General features: G+C 43.5%; 2 protein-coding genes across 3 annotated transcripts; one reads left to right on the top strand and one right to left on the bottom strand.

Moving 5' to 3' along the window:
* Window positions 1–329: 329 nt before the first annotated feature.
* Window positions 330–21,285, bottom strand: LOC118390631 (unconventional myosin-XIX). Its single transcript, XM_052529303.1, has 24 exons — window positions 21,023–21,285; window positions 18,422–18,575; window positions 16,659–16,807; window positions 15,751–15,864; window positions 15,166–15,298; window positions 14,902–14,971; window positions 14,547–14,649; window positions 12,790–12,886; window positions 12,304–12,380; window positions 12,102–12,192; window positions 11,536–11,704; window positions 10,742–10,815; window positions 10,392–10,513; window positions 9,139–9,252; window positions 8,631–8,807; window positions 7,949–8,089; window positions 7,706–7,813; window positions 7,374–7,444; window positions 6,955–7,034; window positions 5,042–5,202; window positions 3,745–3,874; window positions 2,835–2,920; window positions 1,809–2,135; window positions 330–1,611 (listed from the first exon to the last, which is right to left on the bottom strand). Exons 1-24 carry the CDS (start codon window positions 21,068–21,070, stop codon window positions 1,498–1,500), a joined length of 2,910 nt encoding a protein of 969 aa, XP_052385263.1. The 5' UTR covers window positions 21,071–21,285; the 3' UTR covers window positions 330–1,497.
* Window positions 21,272–27,881, top strand: pigw (phosphatidylinositol glycan anchor biosynthesis, class W). 2 transcript variants are annotated; one of them, XM_035779588.2, is made up of 2 exons: window positions 21,272–21,404; window positions 24,326–27,881. In XM_035779588.2, the coding sequence occupies exon 2, from the start codon at window positions 24,329–24,331 to the stop codon at window positions 25,823–25,825; it is 1,497 nt and encodes a 498-aa protein (XP_035635481.1). In that variant the 5' UTR covers window positions 21,272–21,404; window positions 24,326–24,328; the 3' UTR covers window positions 25,826–27,881. The 2 variants fall into 2 exon arrangements, with proteins under 2 accessions (XP_035635481.1, XP_035635480.1); XM_035779587.2 differs by having other exon boundaries at window positions 21,373–21,532.

Here is a 27,881-nt window from a genome sequence, read left to right as displayed (position 1 = left end):
ATTCATGTTCACTTTTCAATTTGACAAAAACAATTAAATCCTCAGTTTCTTTGTGTAAATATACAAAACTGTATACTTATTTGTTAAATATTTATTTTGTCTTTGCAATACTGTAGTTCCAATTAGCTAAATCAGATCTTTATATAGCTGTACCAATAACCCTTTGAAACACCAAGTTAGCTAGCTATGTTTGATCTGGGTATGGCTTTGAATACCCTTAATAAACAAACAATATTGTTTAGTCAGTTCAAAATACAAACAAATTCAAGGAAGGATTATACGAGCAGTGGGTTACTAAAAAATAATCATTTACTCTAGTAGCAGATTGGGACGTGGCAAAATACATAATTTTTTTTATTTTAATTTTACCTTTTATTTAACCAGGCAAGTCAGTTAAGCACATATTCTTATTTTCAATGACGGCCTGGGAACAGTGGGTTAACTGCCTGTTCAGGGGCAGAACGACAGATTTGTACCTTGTCAGCTCGGGGGTTTGAACTCGCAACCTTCCGGTTACTAGTCCAACGCTCTAACCACTAGGCTACGCTGCCGCCCCAAGATCAAAGGATACAACCCTTTTCGAGCATATAAACACATCCTGGCATTAAGCAATGTGGCACATCAATGTTTCCTATCAAAATAAAGAGAGCTAAACGTTGTGTCGTGCCGTTTGGTTTAACACTGAAGCGATCAGCAGCAAACTGTTTGGCATTGATCATAAAGCTTGTTCAAAGACATACCACTATTCCCTTCTATGCAAAACACTGTAGTGTACCTCTTAATAATGAAGCTTGTGCCATAAAAATAGACTGGATTTGGTGTAAATGCCCAGCGTTTCCCCATGATCTGTAGTTGACTTTGCTAAAATTATACTTAGATTTGGTCTGTGAGCTCAAGTGTACGGAATATAGGTTTAAAATATAAAAGTGGTTTAAACAACATGCATCCCTGATGAAAATAACAATTTCCCTCTGAAAACAGGCCCGTCAATAACTTAATATATATGCCATTTAGCAGACGCTTTTATCCAAAGCGACTTACAGTCATGTGTGCATACATTCTACGTATGGGTGGTCCCGGGAATCGAACCCACTACCCTGGCGTTACAAGCGCCATGCTCTACCAACTGTGCTACAGAAGGACCAACTTAAAATGCAGCCATATCTAAAAAAATTAAACATTTACAAAAAGGAGTACAACAAATATCCCAAATGAACTGTTTCCCATACGTAAATAAAGCCAAGTTCATCCATGGTACATGGAGTTGAACACCACAGATTTCGAGAAAAGGCACCCAAGTGGTCTTAAAGCCTGAGACTTTCAACAATGATCAAATATTTCCAATATGGCAGCTAAAGCACTACAAAACAATTTCTCCTGGTCCATTTATCTCTGTCTACAATACTTATAAAATAAAAAAAAAGGTGCAGTTATATGATTGAGGCAGCTCACTTAAAAAGTGCTGGATATAAATTAGGAACACAGAATGGATCCCACTCAGGTGCTCTCTAGCAGTATCTGGTTTAAGCCGGTCACTCCATCACGCATGTGGTCTGGATGCAGATCAGCGTAGAGCAGTGGAGATCGCTGGTAGTGGAGCTTAATCGACCCCTAATGAAGTGGGAAAAGGACCACAAACAAATTCACAATGAAATTCAACAACACATGTGGGAATTGTCTGGTTGAGGGGGTAGACCTTGGTCAAATGCATATATATATATTTTTTTATGTATATTTGAGGTGTGCTCGACTTCGCTTGCCTCAAGTATTACAAATATTTGTCTGGAGGGGAGAGAGGGTGGTCTTACCCTGGGCTGAGCCCTGATGGAGGCAACCCCCTGTTTGAATTGGTTGGTCTCCACCTTATAGTCCCCGTTCCTGAAGCAGTGTCCGTTGAGGCAGGCCATGACAGACATCATCTTCTGGAAGCCAGTAGCGGTCATGGACACAGTGATGGTGGGGGCTGAGGCCAGAGCCAAGCCCATGGGCCAGCCTCGCACCATGACAGGCTCCTGGATGCTGGAGAGCTGCACCGAGCCCCTGGCCCGGAGGACGGGGTCCAACTCTGTTGGCATAGCCTCCTGAAGATCCTCTGCGTCGTCCAGCTCAGCCTCAGCCAGGGAGTCCATCAGCGCCTGCAACACGAGGACAAAGTCTGTACAGTCACAACTCCTGTACTAGCTTTTCCTTCTTGCATGTCTGACAAGGACCATCACGATGAAAAAAAATATATAAAAAAATGACTTTGTTTTTAAAATGGACGTATGGTGTATTTTCTCTGAATGAAGCAACCGTTAGTATTTAACATTTTCAAAAATCGAATGAATTCACTCCTGTAGGGAAAGAAGAAATTCCTACATAGAAGAGACCGACCACTTGAGTTTAAACACTGTCCTAGAATTCAGACGGCGAGGATGGGAGCCAATGAATTAAATAAAATCATGTGTTGCTCCCATTTTAAAGATGGACCCTTTTTGTTTAATCAGGAACCATCCTTGGAGGTTAAAAACCCATTTTGTGCGATGGTGACCTCGTGTAACGGATGTGAAACGGCTAGCTTAGTTAGCGGTGGTGCGCGCTAAATAGCGTTTTAAAAATCGGTGACGTCACTTGCTCTGAGACCTTGAAGTAGTAGTTCCCCTTGCTCTGCAAGGGCCGCGGCTTTTGTGGAGCGATGGTTAACGATGCTTCGTGGGTGACTGTTGTTGATGTGTGCAGAGGGTCCCTGGTTTGCGCCCGGGTATGGGCGAGGGGACGGTCTAAAGTTATATACTGTTACATTGGTGCCGTGACCCTAGCTAGTTAAGCGAGAAGCCAGCAGGACTTCGACTCACCCTCCATTTCCTCCAGGACCTCTGGAGGACCATGGCCGCCCTGTGCCACCTCCGGACCGCTCTCCTGACCAGCCATGACCGTACCGCTGCAGGAGGAAGGTCGATGCGATCAGATAACGATACAGCCACAGAATTTTTTAAAAAAGAACACACTATTACATCACATCTCTATAGATCCGTCACAGACAACCGTGCATTCTAGACAAGCACTATTTTTTTGTCGTCTCAACAGCTGTGTCAAACGCTGTCATCTGAATTAAAAGTAACACTTTATCTGGATTAAATCATCGAGATCTGATCACCAAAAGGTATATCTGGATATTAAGGTCAAAGTGTTGTTCAGGTGAGCTTAAGTTTTTTATATTCCTTCATAAGGATTTAAGTACAGCAACCCGTAGTCATCTGAACAGTGTTGCAGGCTCTACCATCTGGTGCCTCTTGGCCAGACAGACAGGAACAGTCAGGCCAAGACGGGCCCCCTAGACAGGAACAGCCAGGCCCCCTAGACAGGAACAGCCAGGCCCCCTAGACAGGAACAGCCAGGCCCCCTAGACAGGAACAGCCAGGCCCCTAGACAGGAACAGCCAGGCCCCCTAGACAGGAACAGCCAGGCCCCCTAGACAGGAACAGCCAGGCCCCCTAGACAGGAACAGCCAGGCTCCCTAGACGGGAACAGCCAGGCCAAGACGTGGAGGCCAGACAGGAACAGCCAGACCAAGACAGGACACAGACAGAAATAGCCAGGCCAAGACAGGACAGACAGCAGTGGAGCTGTGTGCCATGCAATGATCCTCATTTACATAACAGAAGAAGTGGCAGACCCAGTCGGAGCGAGGCCATTGTTACGGAGCGCTATACCGTGACCTCTCCCGCTCTCACAGACTGCTAGGGATTTAAGTCTTGACCTTACCTGCTTGGATCAGGGTCACGGCCCGTCTCATGGCGTGACGTCTGCGTTGCTTGTGCCTGTGCCAGCAGCACTGGATAGAGAAGGCCCTCTGGGAGCACACCCGGTTCCTGTGTTCCTCCAGCAGCTCCAGCTATAGATTAGATCAGAACTGAGGATTAGGGTCTATCCCAGACTCAGCTCACAGTACACTGCTTATAGACAGGACAACTGTCTGGAGGTCACCTACGTTGATTTATAGTCTACAGGGGCCGAGCCGTCAGTCTGTCAGCCCCAGAAAACATCCTATTCAATTCTTAATTCTATTGTCAGTCCATGGTGACAAAGGGTCTGCTTTGACCTAATCCCACTAGGCAGATGTCATTAAAACGTTTAGTTTTGATTTACAATTGATTTTCGTTGTCAACTAACGTTAATTCAAGAAAACGTTTGAACCATCTCATTGGATTTAGACGAAGACGTGTTTGAAATTCCTTTACGTTGATAACAAATCCAGATCAGTTTTCCACATTGATTCAACGTCATCACATTGCTGTTGTTGTTGTTGTTGTTGTTGTTGTTGAAAAGGAGGTGGAAAACAATGTTGTTTCAACCAGTTTGTGCCCAGTGGGATGTTTTGAGTGTTTATGCTCCACTCAACAGTGTGACACTGTTACAGCGTATGGGATTAGGGGCCTTAACCTACGACTCACACTTACTACACTGAACATAAATATAAAACGCAACATGTAAAGTGTTGGTCCCATGTTTCATGAAATAAAAGATCACAGAAATGTTCCATTTGCACAAAAAGCTTATTTCTCTCATTGTTGTGAACTAATTTGTTTACAATCCCTGTTAGTGAGCATTTCTCCTTTGCCAAGATAATCCACCCACCAGACAGGTGTGGCATATCGAGATGATTAAACAGCATGATCATTACACAGGTGCACCTTGTGCTGGGGGGGCAATAAAAGGCGTGTAATTGGCATACTGCAGGAATGTCCACCAGAGCAGACATTGGTTGACTTAGTAGCTGGACCTGGCTCCCAAGTGGGTGGATCTGGCTACCAAGGGGAAGGCCTACACCCTCCAAGGTCCACCCACAGCTGCACCCCTACCCAGTCATGTGAAATCCATAGATTAGAGCCTAATGAATTTCATCATATGAACTGTAACTCAGTTAAATCGTTCATTTTATATTTTTGTTCAGTATACATAACTGGACTTCTCAAGAGTATTAAATTAAATCTCATTGATTTGATAAAACACAGAAGTAAATTCAACCAACTATGATGCTGAAGACCAATACAGCACTGACCATGGAATTAGTCAGGAACACTTTGGTCCTGCCGCAGTGCACCAGCGAGCTGCGGGCCTCGTTGTCGATGTGGCGTGAAGCGTCGAGAGAGTGATTTAACACCACCCTGAGAATATCAGCCACAGCCGAACCGAGAGCTTCCTTGTTGTCCGCCTCCAATCCTGACAGAGAGAGAGAGACCAGATTTCTAACCACAGCTGATCCTCTGGTCTAAAAAAATATCCCAAATGCCCCAGGGCAGTGATTGGGGACATTGCCCTGTGCAGGGTGCCGTCTTTCGGATGGGACGTTAAACAGGTGTCCTGACCATCTGAGGTCATTAAAGATCCCATGGCACTTATTGTAAGAGTAGGGGTGTTGACCCCAGTGTCCTGGCTAAATTCCCAATCTGACCCTCATGGTCACCTAATAATCCCCAGTTTACAATAGACTCATTCATCCCTCTCCCCTGTAACTATTCCCCAGGTCGTTGCTGCAAATGAGAACGTGTTCTTACCTGGTAACATAACAGATGAAGAAAACATTTGAATTAGAATTATTTTGATTCAAGGTAACACTTAAAATGGTTGCCTCAAGGTTAAAGTGAATGTTGTTGACCCATTTGGTTTCCACTGCCAAACCACACAATGAATACCTCTGTGTATATGAACACGTTGATGGCATGCCTGTAAACCATGGTATGAGGCATAACTATGTAGATGTTGAGAGCATACCACGGTATTTATTTTAATTTAATTTATTTGTATTTTTTCACCTTTATTTAACCAGGTAGGCTAGTTGAGAACAGGTTCTCATTTGCAACTGCGACCCTGACCAAGATAAAGCATAGCAGTGTGAACAGACAACACAGAGTTACACATGTGTTGGTTCTAGAGCTATAAAGGGTCACCCCATAACAAATGGACAATTAGCATAAAACACATTTCCGTTCTGGAATTACAACCAAATAGCGTCAACTTGACAGCGGGACAGATGATTCATTTTGACAGCAAGTCAAGAGCGTCAAGAGAAGGAAATAGCACAGCATGCAATGAAGAAATTGCTTAAGCATGCGTTTTTTTTTTTACCTGAGAGATTATAAAATAGTTGGAAACGTATTTTAGAAAAGTCGACTCTAAGGAGCTCCAGAGTAGGAGGGGAGAGTACAGGATCAACTCTAAGGACAGGAGAGCTAGCAGAGAGAAAAGAAAAGAGCCATCACCAAGAGAGAACAAAGATAGCAGAAGTCCCTGCTGTATTCATTCTGATAAAACTTCCATATGACCAAAGAGTTCCCTATTCAACTGTTTGTTTTCTTTGGAGTCAGAGCCTTCAGAAAGTATTCACACCCCTTGACTTATTCCATATTTTCTTGCCGTTATAGCCCGAATTCAAACTTTATTTAAATATACTGTATATATATAGAGCTTTTCACACCTGGATTGTGCAACATTTGGACATTAATTCTATTCAAAATTCTTCAGGGTCTGTCCAATTGGTTGTTGATCATCGCTAGGCAACCATTTTCAGGTCTTCCCATAGATTTTCAAGCCGATTTAAGTCAAAATATGGAGAATGGTACTCAGTAACATGTTGTGTTGGATTTGACACGAACATAACACATTGTATTCAGGATGAAAAAGTGAATTGCTTTGTCACAATTTTTTTCAGTATAACTTTATTTAGTTCCTTGTTGCAAACAGGAAGCATGTTTTATAATATGTTTTTTAATCTGTACAGGCTTCCTTCTTTTCACTCGGTCAATTAGATTAGTATTGAGAAGTAACCACAATGTTGTTTATCCATCCTCAGTTTCCTCCTACCACATCGATTTTAAAAAAAATAATTAAAAAAAATAGTTAAAGTTTAAAGTCACCATTGGCATAACACCACCAAACACTACTACAGTACATGTCTCCTGATGTCAGACTTACCTTGCTCACCAGCTCCTTGACAAAACAGTGTCAAGTTGGAAATCAGTCCATAACGCTGTGTGAAACTCGTATAGGGAATTCTGCACAGAGAAACAAAAACAAAGTGAGATGGAAAGCGGCAGTCGAAATCAAGAGGAGATTTTGTTCAGTACAACCCCTTGTTTTTCTGGGTCAGTGGTACTGATGACAGTGCCTCTTGTGTAGTTGTGCAGAGGTTCAAGCCCAGTTCAGGAAAGGGATCTGCTCTCTATAGTATTGCAAAAATCCAGAAAACCAGGCTTGGAATGATCCCTGGAATCAGGAGGAAATAAGCAAGAAATCCAGAATCCTCCAACCAGGATTTCTGGAACACCTGGGAAAGTTACTTGAAATTTGACACCCCTAACTCTGAACAATACACCATCCTCCTCTGACCTTACCTTATTGGAAAGCCTGCTGCACTGATGTGTATAGTCTCTACAATCCCACAGGCCTCCAGTTGCATAATGACCTAACAATGAAATCATAAAATGAATGAAGTCATAAAATATAGCTTTATAAGAGAGAGTTGTAGAACATATTAAATAAAAAACAATACAATTTGTCTAGTGACCAATATCTGAGTTATCAATTGCACATTTCATTTTCCAGTTATCAAATGTCATGATTGTGTTCCAAGAAGATAAAAACATCTACTGAACAAAGACGTGATGATGATGATTGATGCGTTTTCATGGTTTGTTACCAAGTCAAAGCAGTCTCTTTCTCCTACCTCCTCCTTTTTGAAGGTGAGAGGCCTGCAGTCTGTGTTGGGTTTGATGCAGCGGGTGTAGTGAGGAGTGGTGCTGTGTAGAATCTTCATTAGGTTCTCCAGAGAGTTCTATAAGGGAGACAATTACCATCCAGAAAATATGGAACAAGAAGCTCTGAGGAGTTCTAGAACAAGTGAATACCACAAATGGAGCTCAACAATTAGAACAGAAGGATTCCTAACATCTAGGATGGTTTGCCTCACCTTGAACTTGGAGACCACAGTGACCACTTGTCGGAGTCCCCTGGTGCCTTGACCCACTGGGTCTCTGTCAGCAAACAGCTGGTGAAGCAGAGGGTTCTCAGACTTCTGTAGCAGGTGGATTAATTCTGGGGGCACTGGGTCCTATAGAAGGGAGAAGGGTGCTTTCCGTGTGAGTCTTCTCATGAAATTAAGTATTGCAATGTCCTTTGGCTCTGAAGTACAGTGCATTCAGACCCATTCACTTTCTCCACATGTAAATTGGATTTCAGTTTTTTTTTTAATTTTATACATTTGCAAAAAAAAAAAAAATCAAGAAAAGTTTATGCTTTGTCATAAAAAAAATAAAATGTAATCCATTTTAAAATAAGGCTGTAACATAACAAAATGTGGAAAAAGTCAAGGGGTCTGAATACTTTCCGAATGCACTGTATGTTTGGTGTTAGTTAAGTCTCGTCATGAAATTAAGTCTTACGATGTCTTCTGGCTATGAAGTAAGTAGGGCTAGCATCTTTCACAGACTTCCATACAGTAGTGTGTGAATGGACCACACATGTCAGTTATCCATTATAGAATCAGCACAGGGGAGTCTTGTAAATAAATAAAACATTTAAATAAGTGTTTTTTTTTGCGATCAACTAATGAAATGATTAGCAGCACCTTCCACAGCCTCGTTCCAACATACCTTGTTCTTCTCCATCATGCCTTCTATCTGGTAGGAGACTTTGCCAGCATAGTGAGCCACAGTGAAGTGGGGCTGCTTGCTGAACTTGTCCCAGCTCACACTGCCGTTGTCAGACAGCTCTTTCTCCAGACGAACCCTGAACTGCTGGGCGTCGGAGGCTCGGTTGAGAAGGCATTCCTGAATGGATGGATGGGTTAACAGACAGAGACATATGAGTAACATAAATAACCAAAGAGCTTGATATATTGTTTCTGTACAACAAAATAAAATATAAAAAAGGTAGCAATAATACAGTATTCTAGAGCGGTGGATCCCAACTCCGGTCCTCCAGTACCCCCCAACAGTACATATTTGTGTTGTGACTCTGGACAAACACAACGGATTCTACTTGTCAACTAATCATCGAGCCCGTGTTGAAATCAGGTGTTTCTGTCCGGGTCTGCAACAGAAATGTGTGCTGTTTGGGGGATACTGGAGGACCGGAGTTGGGACCCACTACAGTACACACCTCATTGAGGAGGGAAAACACTCCGGTGGGGATGCCCTCTATCAGATCCAGACAACCCTGGTTGTCCTGGTATTTCACAAACGACCACTCCAACCCTTCTGAGACGTACTCCTCCTAAGGGCGAGAGACTTCACTGTTGAGCACTAGGTAACCAAGACGGCACTAGGTCTCCTGACCCCTCCTGTCTCAGCCTCCAGTATATTTATGCTGCAGTAGTTTATGTGTCGGGGGGCTAGGCTCAGTTTGTTATATCTGGAGTACTTCTCCTGTCCTATTCTGTGTCCTGTGTGAATTTAATTCTCCCCTTCTCTCTTTCTTTCTCTCGGAAGACCTGAGCCCTAGGACCATGCCCCAGGACTACCTGACATGATGACTCCTTGCTGTCCCCAGTCCACCTGACCGTGCTGCTGCTCCAGTTTCAACTGTTCTGCCTTATTATTATTCGACCATGCTGGTCATTTATGAACATTTGAACATCTTGGCCATGTTCTGTTATAATCTCCACCCGGCACAGCCAGAAGAGGACTGGCCACCCCACATAGCCTGGTTCCTCTCTAGGTTTCTTCCTAGGTTTTGGCCTTTCTAGGGAGTTTTTCCTAGCCACCGTGCTTCTACACCTGCATTGCTTGCTGTTTGGAGTTTTTGGCTGGGTTTCTGAACAGCACTTTGAGATATCAGCTGATGTACGAAGGGCTATATAAATACATTTGATTTGAGATAACCAAGGCGGCACTAGGTAACCAAGGCGGCACTAGGTAACCAAGGCGGCACTAGGTAACCAAGGCGGCACTAGGTAACCAAGGCGGCACTAGGTAACCAAGACGGCACTAGGTAACCAAGACGGCACTAGGTAACCAAGACGGCACTAGGTAACCAAGACGGCACTAGGTAACCAAGACGGCACTAGGTAACCAAGACGGCACTACGTAACTAAGACGGCATTTTCTTGTGCTCCAAAGTGTCACACGCCCTCTGGCTCATTCAGAATTGGAAAATCCAGTCTAGTTCTACACAGATTAGCACCCTGAGACCGGAGGCTAGAACCCAAACAACTCTGGACCTCGAAACCAGTCTCGCTGCTTTTTACCTCTTCTTCCATTGTTCAATGAATTAAATCAGGTAGAACAGAAAATCCACCGGCTCCGTACTGCGTAGGGTCAGAGGTTAATACCCCCTGATGTAGAGTGTAAAACTAGGAAAACACAGTTCACTATTTCAACTTGGAAAATGTTCAATTTAGCTTAACAAGCTACCTGTTGGGCTTTGAGATAGTGGGCTACAAAGTGCTGCTGCAGTTTCTCGTTGGCGTAGTTGATGCATAGCTGTTCTAGGTTGTTAAACTGAAAGCACTCAAAACCATAAACATCCAGCAGACCTAGAGAGAGAAAGAGAGAGACACAGAGAGAGACAGACAGACAGAAATGTAATAAATTATATTTATCAGAAGTTTTCAATTGAACCCACTATACCGGTGTAATTACAAAGTAAAAGTTAAACACACCCCCCCAAAAACAAAAGGACAGGGTCACCTTAACCAGAGTGACAAGCAAACAAAGGATTCCTTTTTAATTATTAATATGGGAGAAAAAAAACACCTATTTACCTATGAAATTACACCAGGTCGAGTTGTCTGCACATATGCTGTCGTTGATGAACGTAACCAACCATTCAAATAATCTGTTTGGAAAAAAAAAAAAAAATGAACATTCAGTACACATTACACAAATGGTTGATTCCATTGTAGTTACAGTACACAAATGGTTGATTCCATTGTAGTTACAGTACACAAATGGTTGATTCCATTGTAGTTACATTACACAAATGGTTGATTCCATTGTAGTTACAGTACACAAATGGTTGATTCCATTGTAGTTACAGTACACAAATGGTTGATTCCATTGTAGTTACAGTACACAAATGGTTGATTCCATTGTAGTTACAGTACACAAATGGTTGATTCCATTGTAGTTACAGTACACAAATGGTTGATTCCATTGTAGTTACAGTACACAAATGGTTGATTCCATTGTAGTTACAGTACACAAATGGTTGATTCCATTGTAGTTACAGTACACAAATGGTTGATTCCATTGTAGTTACAGTACACATTAAAAGGGTGTGATATTTTCAGAATGAAGTTGATGAGGGAGAGGGACAGGCATGTCTTTCATCCCAACAGACAAGAGCTGGACCTCAGCCCAAACGCATGTTTCTACTAAGTATAACCTCTCAGAATCTACTTTAGGGAAAAAAAAATGTAAAGTTTTCAAAATCACAACCTGGTTCAGATCTAAATATTTATGACAGATTTTTTTTTATTTATTTATTTTTTATACTTAGGAGTGATTATAAACGAGTTTATGAAGGAAATATGTCCTCTCGGTTGGTCTGACTCACTGTGCATAGATGACCTTTGCGAGGCAGTCCCTCCTGACACTGCAGTCTGCCAGGGAGCAGGGCTTGAAGAGAGCACTCTGCTTCCCTGCCCTCAGGGTCCGTACCCTGAGGCTTGTCTGCAGTTCCTCCACCGGGACACACAGCAACGATGCACAACGATGCATAAAGTCTACAGGATGAGACAGGAGGTTCATGTAAAAAAAAACGCTCTTCAAATAGGATTCATTGATTCTTGAGACCACGTTGGAGCTGAACTGATGTCTGAAAAGGTTTGAGAACGGAGTCAGACAACAGTTTAAATTCGAGGCGGCAGGCTAGCCTAGTGGTTAGAGCGTTGGACTAGTAACCGGAAGGTTGCAAGTTCAAACCCCCGAGCTGACAAGGTACAAATCTGTCGTTCTGCCCCTGAACAGGCAGTTAACCCACTGTTCCCAGGCCGTCATTGAAAATAAGAATTTGTTCTTAACTGACTTGCCTAGTTAAATAAAAGGTCAAATAAAAGATTTAACCGAATTGAAGTCTAAAATGCCAGAAAGGGAAAGTTGATCTAGTATCAGATTAAATACCTTTGGATTTCTCCTCGAGGTCACAGGGTTGCGATTCATCCATGGCAGAACAGAAAGTCACGTTCCCCAACTGAAGAAGACCTGCAAGTATCTGTTAAGACAACAGGAAGTTGTGATAGAAATATATTTATGAGTGATTATGTGGAGACAGTACAGAATCTTCTTTGGAATCATTTAGGTGATTTAGTTTATATCCTTCTACCCTAAATATATGTCCCTGCTTCTCTGCATTGATGCCCAGGTGTACCATAGCCTCTACAGTCTCATCAAAACAATCCTCTGCAAAACAAGAAGACAAAGAGAAGAAGAAGACAAAGAAGAAGAAGACAAAGAAGAAGAAGAAGAAGAAGACAAAGAAGAAGAAGAAGAAGAAGAAGACAAAGAAGACAAAGAAGAAGAAGACAAAGAAGACAAAGACGACAAAGAAGACAAAGAAGACAAAGAAGACAAAGAAGAAGAAGAAGAAGACAAAGAAGAAGAAGAAGAAGAAGAAGAAGAAGAAGAAGAAGAAGACAAAGAAGAAGAAGAAGACAAAGAAGAAGAAGAAGAAGACAAAGAATTAGATAAAATCAGGAACTGGGAACATTGACCTGAATGGAATAAAAATACATGGTACCTTTACATTCAATATGTGTAACCAATTAGAAGCTATTTGTTTTGGAGGAGGATGAGGACACAACAAATGTACCTTCCAATGTCTTTTCAGCATTTGGGAGCCAGGCAAAACATTGGTCATGTGACATCTTCCACTCCCTCCTCTGCTCATCACTGCCTCCTGTCATCATCTGAACAGAATGTCAATACATAAATACAATGCTCAAATAAAAAAATAATAAGGGAACACTTAAATAACACAATGTAACTGCAAGTCAATCACACTTCTGTGAAATCAAACTGTCCACTTAGGAAGCAACACTGATTGACAATAAATTTCACATGCTGTTGTGCAAATGGAATAGACAGCAGGTGGAAATTATAGGCAATTAGCAAGACACCCCCAATAAAGGAGTGGTTCTGCAGGTGGGGACCACAGACCACTTCTCAGTTCCTATGCTTCCTGGCTGATGTTTTGGTCACTTTTGAATGCTGGCGGTGCTTTCACTCTAGTGGTAGCATGAGACGGAGTCTACAACCCACACAAGTGGCTCAGGTAGTGCAGCTTATCCAGGATGGCACATCAATGAGAGCTGTGGCAAGAAGGTTTGCTGTGTCTGTCAGCGTAGTGTCTAGAGCATGGAGGCACTACCAGGAGACAGGCCAGTACATCAGGAGACGTGGAGGAGGCCGTAGGAGGGCAACAACCCAGCAGCAGGACCGCTACCTCCGCCTTTGTGCAAGGAGGAGCACTGCCAGAGCCCTACAAAATGACCTCCAGCAGGCCACAAATGTGCATGCGTCTGCTCAAACGGTCAGAAACAGACTCTATGAGGGTGGTATGAGGGCCCGACGTCCACAGGTGGGGGTTGTGCTTACAGCCCAACAGCGTGCAGGACGTTTGGCATTTGCCAGACAACACCAAGATTGGCAAATTCCCCACTGGCTCCCTGTGCTCTTCACAGATTAAAGCAGGTTCACATGGAGCACATGTGACAGACGTGACAGAGTCTGGAGACGCCGTGGAGAACATTCTGCTGCCTGCAACATCCTCCAGCATGACCGGTTTGACGGTGGGTCAGTCATGGTGCGGGCTGGCATTTCTTTGGGGGGGCCGCACAGCCCTCCATGTGCTCGCCAGAGGTAGCCTGACTGCCATTAGGTACCGAGATGAGATCCTCAGACCCCTTGTGAGACCATATGCTGGTGCGGTTGGCCCTGTGTTCCTCCTAATGCAAGACAATGCTAGACCTCATGTGGCTGGAGTGTGTCAGCATTTCCTGCAAGAGGAAGGCATTGATGCTATGGACTGGCCCGCCCGTTCCAGAGAGAAGAGATCCTGAAGAGATCCCTCAGGAGACCATCCGCCACCTCATCAGGAGCATGCCCAGGCATTGTAGGGAGGTCATACAGGCAGGTGGAGGCCACACACACTACTGAGCCTCATTTTGACTTGTTTTAAGGACATTACATCAGAGTTGGATCAGCCTGTAGTGTGGTTTTCCACTTAAATTTAGAGTGTGACTCCAAATCCAGACATCCATGGGGTTGATAAATTTGATTTCCATTGATAATTTGTGTGATTTTGTTGTCAGCACATTCAACTATGTAAAGAAAAAAGTATTTAATAAGAATATTTCATTCATTCAGGTCTAGGATGTGTTATTTTAGTGTTCCCTTAATTTTTTTGAGCAGTGTATGTAATATATATAACACACTAAATGTATTGACATGTACAGAGGCCAGGCACAAACACATAAGATATTACTTAACTTACAATTAACCAGAGTTAATTAACATTAACTTAAAATTCATATTTTTTTTATTCAAGAGTGTGTGTCTTTAACTTGCCTGGTAGAATATGTGAAAGTTTCTCTCATTGGCTGGTTGTCCAGCTACCCTGGTCTTCTCCAGTAGGTATGTTTGCACGGACGCCCCCACCAGCAGCTGAGACCTGGACAGGTGACAAAATGACATTTGAATGAACAGGGCGCCGGTTGCGTTGTCAGCACAAAAACAGCCCTTTTCCAGTCAAGATTTATTGTGATGTTCTCTGTCAACTTATTTATTAGGTGTCTGCAGTGAGAGCATACTACTCTGCTCTCAGATCTGTCGGTGCCATCTTGGCAACTATTATGGTCACAGTCATCAATGACCACTTGGCTAAACAGGACTGATCTAGAATCAGATAGACAACCAGACATACCGGTTGAGCTGGAGCTGGATGTACTTCCCAAAGCGGCTGCTGTTGCTGTTTCGTAAGGTGCAGGCGTTGCCTATATAAATAGGGGCCCAGTAAGTAAACAAAGCATGGAATGAGCCCATATAGCAACAACAATAATCATGTCAACCGGACACATCAAATAAATACCACATTGTTTAGCTTGATCCAGGCATCTTTATTCCAATATTGGCTCAGTTGTTGATGATTGCGTTTATATTAGAAACTAAAAATGCTTTCCAGTCTCACCAAAAGCCTCCATGATGGGGTTGGAGTCCAGTACCCTCTTCTCTATCCTCTCCACGGTGTCCTGACTCTTCATCAGCGAGGAAGACGCTGCTACAGTGGCATAATACTTCATAAGGCAACGAGAGGTCCATGTCTGGTCAAGAACAAAGAGACAGTTAATCTGAAATAATTCAGGGTACTTTAAAAAAACTAAAAATGTTACACTTCCATTATTGACACTTCATAACAGTGTAATAAAAGAGCATAGACATTTTATATACACCATTATGGGATGGCAGGTAGTCTAGTGGTTAGAGTGTAGAGGGGTTAGGTAGTCTAGTGGTTAGAGTGTAGGGGGGGCAGGTAGCCTAGTGGTTAGAGTGTAGGGGCGGTAGGTAGCCTAGTGGTTAGAGCGTTGGACTAGCAACTGGAAAGTTGCAAGTTCAAACCCCCGAGCTGACAACGTACAAATCTGTCGTTCTGCCCCTGAAAAGGCAGTTAACCCACTGTTCCTTGGCCGTCATTGTAAATAAGAATTTGTTCTTAACTGGCTTGCCTAGTTAAATAAAAGGTAAAATAAAATAAAAATGATTGATGCCGTTGTACCTTCCCTGCTCCGCTCTCTCCGCTGACCACCAGAGACTGGTTCACGGGCTCCACCTGGCCTTGTACGTTTCTGTAGGCCTCCTCCGCCACTATGAAGATGTGGGGTTTGGACTCCTGGACGGACAGAGAAAACAATTATTAGAGACAGTTGTGTAAGAATTCATGAAATGTGACTCCTTTCCATCAGCATTTTAAAAATATTTAACCTTTTATTAAACTAGGCGAGTAAGTTAAGAACAAATTCTTATTTTCAATGACGGCCTAGGAACAGTGGGTTAACTGCCTGTTCAGGGGCAGAACGACAGATTTGTACCTTGTCAGCTCGGGGATTTGAACTTGCAACCTTCCAGTTACGAGTCCAACGCTCTAACCACTAGGCTATCTACCGCCTCTACACTCTAACCACTAGGCTACCCTGCCGCCTCTACACTCTAACCACTAGGCTACCCTGCCGCCCCTACACTCTAACCACTAGGCTACCCTGCCGCCCCTACACTCTAACCACTAGGCTACCCTGCCGCCCCTACACTCTAACCACTAGGCTACCCTGCCGCCCCTACACTCTAACCACTAGGCTACCTGCCGCCCCTACAGTCTAACCACTAGGCTACCTGCCGCCCCTACAGTCTAACCACTAGGCTACCTGCCGCCCCTACACTCTAACCACTAGGCTACCTGCCCCCCCTACACTCTAACCACTAGGCTACCCTGCCGCCCCATGTTTTTAAAACTATTAAAACATTAATAGACCCAACTTTGTTTCATGTGTTACAGTAACTTGGCACTAAAATTAAATCTCGTAGACAACATATATATAAAAAGATATATATATATATATATATGACATGCTATAAACCAAAAAGGCCATGATACTACCACTGATAAACAGGCTAATGGTTGTACAGTACCTGTGGCTGTGGAGCACAATGGTATTCCTTCATCACATCCAAGGAGTAGAGGTCAGGGACTGGCTGGAAAGGGTTGAGGGCCACCAGGGTACAGCCAGCATGGGTGTAGAACACCTTTGCCCTGTACCTGGCTTGTAGGCATTTCAGCACTAACCACAGAAAAAACACACGGGGAATTACCCACGGTACACACACAGGGATTTACACACGGGGATTTACACACGGAACACACGGGGATTTACACACGGGGATTTACACACCACACGTTTAAAACTACGGGATTTAAAACATTAATAGAAACACACAACAGGTTTCATGAAACACACACACAGGGATTTAAAAACACACACACAGGGATTTACACAGAAACAATATAGGGATATACAAAGAAACACACACATTTATGCTATAAACACAAACAGGACACAGAAACACAAACACAGGGATTTACACAGAAACACACACAGGGATTTACACATGAATTAACAAGAAAACACTGACAGACTGACGGACCACAATGGTCATTGGACACTTCATCAACCTCCAAACGAGCTTCAATGCCATACAGCACTCCTTCCGTGGCCTCCAACTGCTCTTAAACGCGAGTAAAACCAATGCATGCTTTTCAACCGATCGCCACTGCACCCGCATGCCCGACTAGCATCACCACCCTGGTGGTTCCAACCTTGAATATGTGGACATCTATAAGTACCTGGTGTCTGGCTAGACTGCAAACTTCCTTCAGACTCACATCAAACATCTCCAATCAAAAAAAATCCAGAGTCGGCTTTCTATTCCGCAACAAAGCCTCCTTCACTCACGGGCTTACCCTTAAAACTGACATCCTACAGGGATGTCATCTACAAAATGGGATTCCAACACTCTACTCAGCAAACTGGATGCAGTCATCACAGTGCCATCCGTTTTGTCACTAAAGCACCTTATACCACCCAAACACACACACTACGGGGCCCTCACTACATATTCACAGAAACCACACTCCAGGTCATCTACAAGTCCATGCTAGGTAAAGCTCCGCCTTATCTCAGTTCACTGGTCACGATGGCAACACCCATCCGAAACACGCGCTCCAGCAGGTGTATCTCACTGATCATCCCTAAAGCCAACACCTCATTTGGGCCTTTCGTTCCAGTACTCTGCTGCCTGTGACTGGGGAATTGCAAAACACACTGAAGTTGGAGACTTTATCTCCCTCTCCAACTTCAAACAAACACCGAGCAGCAACACGGGCTGCAGCTGTACATAGAAAAATAGCACACCTACCTCATTCCCATACTGTTTTTATACTGTTTTTATTTATTTACTTTTCTGCTCTTTTGCACACCAATATCTCTACCTGTACATGCCCATCTGATCATTTATCACAGAAATCTGCAAAATTGTATTATTCACCTACATGCCTTTTGCACACATTGAAACACACACATTTTTTTCACAGTGATTTTGACTTGCTAAACTCCACAACTCTGTGTTGTCTGTTCACACTGCTATGCTTTATCTTGGCCAGGTGATTTACAAATGAGAACACTCAACACACCTGGTTAAATAAAGGTGAAATAAAAAAATAAATAAAATAAAAAAACAGAAAGTCTAAACTAGTAGCTAGTTTGTTAAAAAAGGAACCATCATTTAAAGTCCCTCTGAAATATGTCAGTTGTAGTTCCAAAGTGAAACAAGCCTGACTGCTGTTGAGTCATGTCTGGCTCTCTCCAACACAGAGGTAGCCATGGCTTTGGGCCTACCTGTTGTTGGGGTCACGGGGTTGACTTTGGTGAGGTCGTCGTAAGTGTGCAGTTGGCCCTCGTCTAGGAGGAAGGCCTTGACCTCTCCCTCCAGTGAGTCATTCAGAGACTTCCTGTGAGCAAGTCCAGACTTCTTCCTGACTCCTCCTTTCACCTGCGGTAACCAAGGGAGAGGACCAGGGTAAACACCAGAGGCCTGTACTATTCCACAGGAACGCAGGTCTGTATCATAACAGGCGTTAGCATTAAATGAGGGCTTTGCACTGAGATTCATCTAGTAAGACTTCTAAATTACTGCTGAACATTTTACAAAAACACATTTACTTGAACAGTGCAGATGCAAAGTTTGGTAACAGATTGACGGTTTGCACTGTCATTCTGTTACCAAATGTTGCATCTGCACTGTTCTTCAAGTAAACGTGTTTTTGTCAAATGTTCACCGGTAATTGTTAAGAGTAGTACTGGCCTACAGAACAAAACAGACCGGCCTACGGAACCGGGACAAACCAGACCGGCCTACGGGACAAAACAGACCGACCTACGGGACAAAACAGACCGGCCTACGGGACTAAACAGACCGGCCTACGGGACTAAACAGACCGGCCTACGGGACTAAACAGACCGGCCTACGGGACTAAACAGACCGGCCTACGGGACTAAACAGACCGGCCTACGGGACTAAACAGACCGGCCTACGGGACTAAACAGACCGGCCTACGGGACTAAACAGACCGGCCTACGGGACTAAACAGACCGACCTACGGGACTAAACAGACCGACCTACGGGACTAAACAGACCGGCCTACGGGACTAAACAGACCGGCCTACGGGACTAAACAGACCGGCCTACGGGACTAAACAGACCCGCCTACGGGACTAAACAGACCCGCCTACGGGACTAAACAGACCCGCCTACGGGACTAAACAGACCGGCCTACGGGACAAAACAGACCGGCCTACGGGACAAAACAGACCGGCCTACGGGACAAAACAGACCGGCCTACGGGACAAAACAGACCGGCCTACGGGACAAAACAGACCGGCCTACGGGACAAAACAGACCGGCCTACGGGACAAAACAGACCGACCTACGGGACAAACAGACCGACCTACGGGACTAAACAGACCGACCTACGGGACAAACAGACCGACCTACGGGACTAAACAGACCGGCCTACGGGACAAAACAGACCGGCCTACGGGACAAAACAGACCGGCCTACGGGACAAAACAGACCGGCCTACGGGACAAAACAGACCGGCCTACGGGACAAAACAGACCGGCCTACGGGACAAAACAGACCGGCCTACGGGACAAAACAGACCGGCCTACGGGACAAAACAGACCGGCCTACGGGACAAAACAGGCCGGCCTACGGGACAAAACAGGCCGGCCTACGGGACAAAACAGGCCGGCCTACGGGACAAAACAGGCCGCCGGCCTACGGAACCGGGACAAAACAGACCGACCTAAGGGACAAAGACTAACTGCACCACAGCTTCAGTCAGGAAACTACAAAAACAGCTGTAGGTTAAGTCTATTTACATTCAACAAAATAAACTTTAATCTCCAGCTAGCTTGCTTATCCTAAGTGTCTAGTTAGTGTGTTCTCTAGACATCTTTATTGGATTGGTTAAATCCTACCAAATGCTTGAAATGGTGCTCAGTTAAATATAGCTCTTTAGCCTGGCAACAGATGCATGAAATATGTGCATTTTTCATACAACGTGTGCAGAGGCACATTTTATTTTTTTAAATGTACACACCATCAGCGTTGTCGTGATACAATTGTTTTACCTTATCATAAAACAATCATGATCTATTTACGTTATTTGTCATGTGAAACTGTAAAATTGTGTGTATCTTCAAATCGCGTTTTTATTTTAAAGCTATTGTAACACATGAAAATGTTCGTTGCGCACTACAGATAGCATAAAAGTATGAGGCTTTAATGGGGGTGCATTTTATGCTCCGTTGTCAATGTTAAAATGTATTTGTATTCAACTGGATTGTAAACAAGTGATGATTGCATGCCACCAATTGAAAACGGTCAGTAAAAGGTTGAAAATAACTGTCTTGGAGATTTTTCAAAAGGCTGAATGAATGAAGACAACTCGAGATTATCTAATTTTGTCAATTCTATGAAACTGTGAGGAGATTCATGACAGTTACAGATTATCGGTTGCATATCAGCATACATGAGTTACACAGGTGTGGCAACAGCTAGGCAAAATGTTACTGTTCAAGACCAGTTTCCCCAAACTCTGTCCGCCCCCCCCCCGGTTTGCCCGAGCACTACACTGCTGAGTCAAATCATCAAAGCTTGGTAATGAGATGGTTATTTGAATCAGCTGCTGGGGAGAAGAAAAATAAAACGTGCCCCAGGACCAAGTTCGGGAAACCTGGTGTAGACAACATTTCTTTATGTAACGTTACACTCTGCTGAACAAGCCCCTCTACGCAGAACAGCATCAATGCAAGATAGAGGCGATTTTAGTTCATATTCAGACGTGGATTCATTGAGAAATTTGGAATGAATTCAAAACACTTTAAATAAAACTAACTACCAACGTTTTCAAAAGGCCCACTGTTGTCTCCTACCTTTTCCCCGTGTCCATTTCCTATGCTCTGACTCCTCTCAGAATTCATGGATTTTGGAAGTTGTCCCCGCCGCCCTTGCGAAGAGTAGAAAAAGGCAATGCTGTTAATCAATGGTTGTTTTTGCCTTTGACACCAGGCACAAGTGAATCAGATTTTTTATATAGTTTAGACGTGTCGGGTCCATAGTCTGTCTTGACTATTCCGACGCCATTTGACACGGAATGTGAAACTTTCCCTATCCCTCGGTGATAAAATTCCCCAGTGAAGGACAAAAAACACTTAACCCGCCTCGTTTTGCTCACACCGGCTGCTGAGACGTGAGCATTGTACGCACACCCTTCGTGACGTAGAACACAGAAACGCCCAGCTGCAGAACGCGGAAGTAAGAATTCACCAGGTTGTGGTAGCTTTTTTAATACGTTCATCGAGGATGTGGGCTACATTTTATATCCGATTAATCTAGGACGATTCGTCTATTATAAACGGAGATTTGTTTTGAACCAAAGTGCGGTAGGTGGAAAAATAATCAAGTCTTGTCTGTGTGTTTGTGATGTTTAGCGCCATATGCTGGCTAGCCAGACTTATTGTCTCATTGAGGCGTAAATTATTTTCAATCTTGTAATCACATTTTGTAATGAAATAACGAGTTGGTTGGCATAAAAGTAAACTTATATTTGCTTGTACTTCATATATATATATATATATATATATATATATATATATATATATATATATATATACTGCTTATCTATCTCCTCATGTAAAAGTCTCAACTGGATCCTGAGTATGCTCCCGGCACTGCATCTCAGTGCTAGAGGCGTCACCACAGACCCTGGTTCGATCCTGGGCTATCACAACCGGCCGTGATCGGGAGTCCCACAGGGCGGCTCACAATTAGCCCAGCCTCTTCCGGGTTGGGGGAGTGTTTGGGTGGTGTAGGCGTCATTGCCTAGTTAGATAAAGTTTTAAAAATTTAATTAAACAAATCTTTGCTTATGTTCAGCTCTGACTCCACCTAATTGAAGTTGAAATTAAAACAGTTATGGTGCTTTCAAGACAATTGGGAACTCAGAAAAAAACAAGGTTAAATCATGACGTCAGTGATTTTCAGGTCGGAAGGTCTGAGCTATAGAAAGATGCCCTAGTTTCCGATTTAGAATTCCGAGTTGGATGACCGTTCAAACGATTCCACGCTCGTTTCCATTTGACGCTATTTAAACTAGTGACCCACAGTGTTTGTCATTATAAGATGAAGACAGCTTGTCTGTCGAAACGTTGGTTATTAGGTTATTCAATTATTGCATCTGAGCTCCTAGAGTGTGCGGCTCTCATTTTCTTTTTCAAGTGTTCTACTCCGCTAGCCAGCACCTCGTCTAAACAGGTGTGCGTTTATTTCGCCTCCAGATTAACTGAAATACAGTACCAGTCAAAAGTTTGGACACACCTACTCATTCTAGGGTATTTCTTAACTTTATATTATTTTTTTTAACAATAGTGACGACATCAAAACCAAGAAATAACACAATCATGTATTAACCAGAAATGTGTTAAATAAATAAAAATATATTTTACATTTGTGATTCTTCAGAGTAGCCACCCTTCGCCTTGATGACAGCCTTGCACACTCTTGGCGTTGATATTTTTATTGAATTGACAATTTTACTTCTAAATACTACCACAAAGATGATAGCCGGTCCACCCACCATCAAATGGACATGTCTATTCTATTATCTATATTTCTATTGTTTCAATAGGTTTCCTATGGAGGAGAGAGTTTTAAAACAACAGATATTCATGTCAATGTTCTCTGATGTGTGGACCTCCAACCATCTTTGTGGTACCATTTTGAAAAGGGTACTCTCACCCTGTATTCAAGAGCATGTGTCTCAACCGATGGCGGGCACAACACGCCTCTTGGATGATGTAAAATATGCTCTAAGCAACAAGATCTGTGTTTTAGATAATTGACTTGAAAGAAAATTAATGGTAGGGTAATGGTAGGGGTTTGGGTAATGGTAGGGGTAATGGTAGGGGTTTGGGTAATGGCAGGGGTTAGGGTAATGGCAGGGGTTAGGGTATTGGCAGGGGTTAGGGTAATGGCAGGGGTTAGGGTAATGGTAGGGTTTAGGGTAATGGTAGGGGTTAGGGTAATGGTATGGGGTTAGGGTAATGGTAGGGGTTAGGGTAATGGTAGGGGTTAGGGTAATGGCAGGGGTTAGGGTAATGGCAGGGGTTAGGGTAATGGTAGGGGTTAGGGTAATGGTAGGGGTTAGGGTAATGGCAGGGGTTAGGGTAATGGCAGGGGTTAGGGTAATGGTAGGGGTTAGGGTAATGGCAGGGGTTAGGGTAATGGTAGGGGTTAGGGTAATGGCAGGGGTTAGGGTAATGGTAGGGTTTAGGGTAATGGTAGGGGTTAGGGTAATGGTAGGGGTCACGGTAATGGTAGGGTTTAGGGTAATGGTAGGGGTTAGGGTAATGGTAGGGGTTAGGGTAATGGTAGGAGGTTAGGGTAATGGTAGGGGTTAGGGTAATGGTAGGAGGGTTAGGGTAATGGTAGGGGTTAGGGTAATGGTTAGGGTAATGGCAGGGTTTAGGGTAATGGTAGGGGTTAGGGTAATGGTAGGGGTTAGGGTAATGGCAGGGGTTAGGGTAATGGCAGGGTTTAGGGTAATGGCAGGGTTTAGGGTAATGGTAGGGGTTTAGGGTAATGGCAGGGGTTAGGGTAATGGTAGGGGTTAGGGTAATGGCAGGGTTTAGGGTAATGGTAGGGGTTAGGGTAATGGTAGGGGTTAGGGTAATGGCAGGGTTTAGGGTAATGGCAGGGGTTAGGGTAATGGTAGGGGTTAGGGTAATGGCAGGGTTTAGGGTAATGGTAGGAGGTTAGGGTAATGGTAGGGGTTAGGGTAATGGTTAGGGTAATGGCAGGGGTTAGGGTAATGGTAGGGGTTAGGGTAATGGTAGGGGTTAGGGTAATGGTAGGGGTTAGGGTAATGGTAGGGGTTAGGGTAATGGTAGGGTTTAGGGTAATGGTAGGGGTTAGGGTAATGGCAGGGGTTAGGGTAATGGCAGGGTTTAGGGTAATGGCAGGGTTTAGGGTAATGGTTAGGGTAATGGTAGGGGTTAGGGTAATGGTTAGGGTAATGGTAGGGGTTAGGGTAATGGTTAGGGTAATGGCAGGGTTTAGGGTAATGGCAGGGTTTAGGGTAATGGTTAGGGTAATGGTAGGAATGTCCTTATATCCTGATGGCTACTGTCCAATACTTTGAGGTGTTGGAATGATGATTTTCTTTTCCTCCTTTGTAGGAAATGTCAAGTCAGAAGGAATTGAAGGAGGCGTTCGTCAGTAATCTGAATGGGACCAGCCTTGGGGAAGTTGCCCTGGGCTCCTTTCTGGCCCCACTGTGCCTGATCAGCAGAGGACTGTTTCTGATTCTATACCATCTGGGTAGGGGGGTGCTCCCCCTCCCCTGGATCGCCCACCTCGTCCTGGACTTCTCCATGATCATACTGCCCCTGGTCTTATCATGTACCGTTCTGAGTGACATCCTTCACCTAGTCATCCTGGGCCTGACTGTTGTGTCTGGGGCTGTGCTATGCTATATCTACCGTACCAAAAGGCCAACCAGGCCCAGCGCAACGTCTAAGGACACTGCTGCCAAGAGCTTCTTCCAGAGCCATGTTCAGTGCGACCAGGTGCCCTTTGTGACGATCTTTCGAGTCCTGGTCAATGTGAAAACGGCCATTAGCATTCTAGCTGTCGACTTCAGCGTGTTCCCAAGACGCTATGCAAAAACAGAAACCTATGGAACGGGGGTTATGGACTTTGGTGTTGGAGCCTATGTCCTCGCCAACGCCCTGGTCTGCCCAGAGGCACGGAGGAAGGAAGTCTCAGGATCCAAGTTAAGCCAAGTGGTTAAACAGCTCGTGTCTGTCTGGCCCCTGGTCATTCTAGGCTTGGCCAGGCTGGTGAGTGTGAAAATGGCTGGTTACCACGAGCACGTGTCTGAGTACGGCGTGCACTGGAATTTCTTCTTCACCCTAGCCATAGTCCGAGTGGCGGCCTCTGTGCTATTGGCTCTGTTCCCTGTCAACGGGTCATGGCTCCTGGCCCTTCTGATTGGAGGACTTTACCAAGTGACCCTGGAGATGTCTGGACTGAAGTATTCCATCATCCAAAACAATGACAGGACGGGAGGCTTTCTGCAAGCCAACATGGAGGGGGTTTCATCTGTTGTGGGCTACATAGCCATCTATATGGCAGGGGTCCAGATTGGACTGTATGTAATGCGACCAAGGACACAGGTCAAAGAGTGGATCAGAGTGATTTGCAATCTCTTATTGGGAAGTGCTGTGTTGTATACTGGCTTGATCCTGTGTCAGGCCTCTGTTGAGCCAGTGTCTCGCAGGATGGCCAATCTACCGTTCTGCCTCTGGACCATTGCCCAGTCCATGTTTTTCTTGTCCTGTTTAGCAACTGCTGATGTTATTTTGTTTTTTATGAAAACGGTATCAGGTTGCGTATTGGTGTCGTCGTCCTGGTATCCTTGTAGAAAGGAAGCTTCTGTATCTGAGGAGAAAATGGAGAAGAAAGTTCAGGGACTTTGTCTCATTCAAGCTGTCAACCGTAATCAATTGTTGTTTTTCATGCTTGCCAATTTACTGACTGGAATCACGAATGTGCTAGTAGATACATTCAATAGTAGTGATTACATTTCTGTGTGTGTTTTGCTGTCATACATGTTCATAAATAGTTTTGCAATATATATTTTACATCTCATGAAAATCACAGTAAAATTCTGGTAAGCACAGTGCCATTCTCTTTACAATGCCTGCATGTTCTTCTTATTTTAATTAAGTCGTAGACTTATTACAATAAACTGTACTGTTTTGTTACATCGTTTTCCATATTATAGTTGGTGTTAAAGGTCCCGAACAGTCATTCTGATTTCCATGTAAAATATCCTTTTGAGTAACTAAAATATCACCCATAATTTAATAAAAAAAATGTCTCTCATGGCTAACTACCAGGAAGTTAGAAAATACAGGCTGAGTGGGCAGGGATCTTATATTCATGAGCTCCCCTTGACAGACAGCTCTTTGAAACGCCTACATCAAGCAACGTCGACACAGTGTTGCAGTTAAAATCATCTCAAGCTAATTTTGGTGAAACACAAAACAACTCAAAACATCACTAACCACTTTTTCATCCAGTTTTAATGTGGGTAAAGTCATACCGTATTAAAAGAAAATCATGACAGCTGTGATGAAAACGGGTAGTTTCAGGACAATCTTTGTAAATGCCGAGAGAATTTGTTTGTTTCGACGTGCTGGGATCTTTTTGTGTCTGTAAAATTAATTATGTGAGAAATGGTGTTGGAAATGCCTTTATGTGCAAAAATATCAAAGTTAACTTGGGAGTCACTCGATGATATGTGGTGTGGTACGCCCACTATGATCCCTTGGAACCGTGCAGTGTATTAGGCTACAGATTAAATCAATGATGATGAACTTCACAGGGTGGTGAAAGTGCACGGTGATGAGTTTATGCACGAAATAAGTATTTGGATTTACTTCGTTCAATTTTGGACAGTAGCTACACGTAATGAAAACAGGTTATTTTTACTTTAAATTATTATCACAGATAAACTTAATTTACTTGTGTTGTTCAAACACTATTGAATTGAGAAATAATAAATGTGTCAGATTCACCAAATGTATTTAAGTATTTTGTGTTTCTAACACAACTGGGTCAGAAAGTATGCAGTTTATTAGACTACAGATGAAATAAGTTATTAACTTCACAGGGTGGTGAATGTGCCCGGTGATGGACTTGATGTTCCTTTCCAATAAATATCGAGGGTCTTATTCTGGTGACATGATGATCGATGCTTGGCTGCTGTTTAACAAATACTCTTTTTTAATCCCATCATGTAGACTATACCCACATTGTATCTGCCAGCTGTTGGCTGGAGCGCACATGCCAAGACCAGAGGGCACAATCCCTAATATAACGCTAAATGTTTTGTGAGAAAACCTTCAGTAGAGTTGAAAATGTGATAGAAACCCATTTAGCTTGTATTTTTTATTTGGTACGTGGGAATTGAACAGCAAAAGTAATGTTGATGTGCACTACGTCATCACACACAGTCAAGTACATTTGATGGAAAATACATCTCTGGTGGGGAAATGCACATATTGTTTTTTAATGCAGATTTTAGAATATTAGCATGAAAATCGGTCGCCATTTGGATGAAAACCTAGCTACTACTGATGTCAATTTGTTTTATGCTTCTCCCGTTTGGCATGTCTGTTGCTATATGGTTTACAGCAGCACTGACGGGTGTATTGACATGACAACTGTGTCAGAGTTTTGACAGTAATTAGCTAATACCTTACACAGATGAAGACCTAGCTAGCCAGTAACAAGCTAACCACCGGTATCTTCGCCATAGACGAACAGTATAAACCACGCCCCTCGGCAAAACACGCCTTCTCCGATGTTGGTCACAAGGCGGGTCCTTATTTAAGAGAATATCATGTTACCATTGGTGTATTAAAATGAGAATTCGGGTGCTGTCAACCTATCCCCTTTAATAACCCCGCCTCCTGAATCCAAGCATTTGATATGGGGAGGGGACCAGTAGCTTTATGATCCAACTTTATCAATGTAGAATCAACAGTAATTTTTCATAATTTGGTCATCAATAGTTTGGTCTGGTTTCATCCAAATATCATCACATTTCGTGAAAAACATGATTTTGACTGTTCATGACCTTTAAAGCAAAAGTTGCCATTGTAAATATTATGCAAATATGTTGTACAAATATGATCTCTTGATAATAAACTGCTTTGAAATGTT

The sequence above is a fragment of the Oncorhynchus keta genome, chromosome 11 (assembly GCF_023373465.1).
Source record: "Oncorhynchus keta strain PuntledgeMale-10-30-2019 chromosome 11, Oket_V2, whole genome shotgun sequence".
NCBI lineage: Eukaryota > Metazoa > Chordata > Actinopteri > Salmoniformes > Salmonidae > Oncorhynchus > Oncorhynchus keta.
The sequence above is the reverse complement of the archived record's forward strand: the minus strand, read 5'-3'. Positions and strand labels throughout refer to the sequence as shown.

Bases quoted from the DNA above. Each gene is read 5' to 3' on its own strand.
- LOC118390631 (XM_052529303.1), bottom strand. From the start codon at position 21,070: ATGAATTCTGAGAGGAGTCAGAGCATAGGAAATGGACACGGGGAAAAG. The intron at 12,193-12,303 runs GTAGAAGGATAT...TTGTCTTAACAG, and splicing joins AGCAGGGACATATATTTAGG to ATACTTGCAGGTCTTCTTCA. The intron at 7,814-7,948 runs GTGAGGCAAACC...TCTCCCTTATAG, and splicing joins CTGTGGTCTCCAAGTTCAAG to AACTCTCTGGAGAACCTAAT.
- pigw (XM_035779588.2), top strand. From the start codon at position 24,329: ATGTCAAGTCAGAAGGAATTGAAGGAGGCGTTCGTCAGTAATCTGAAT.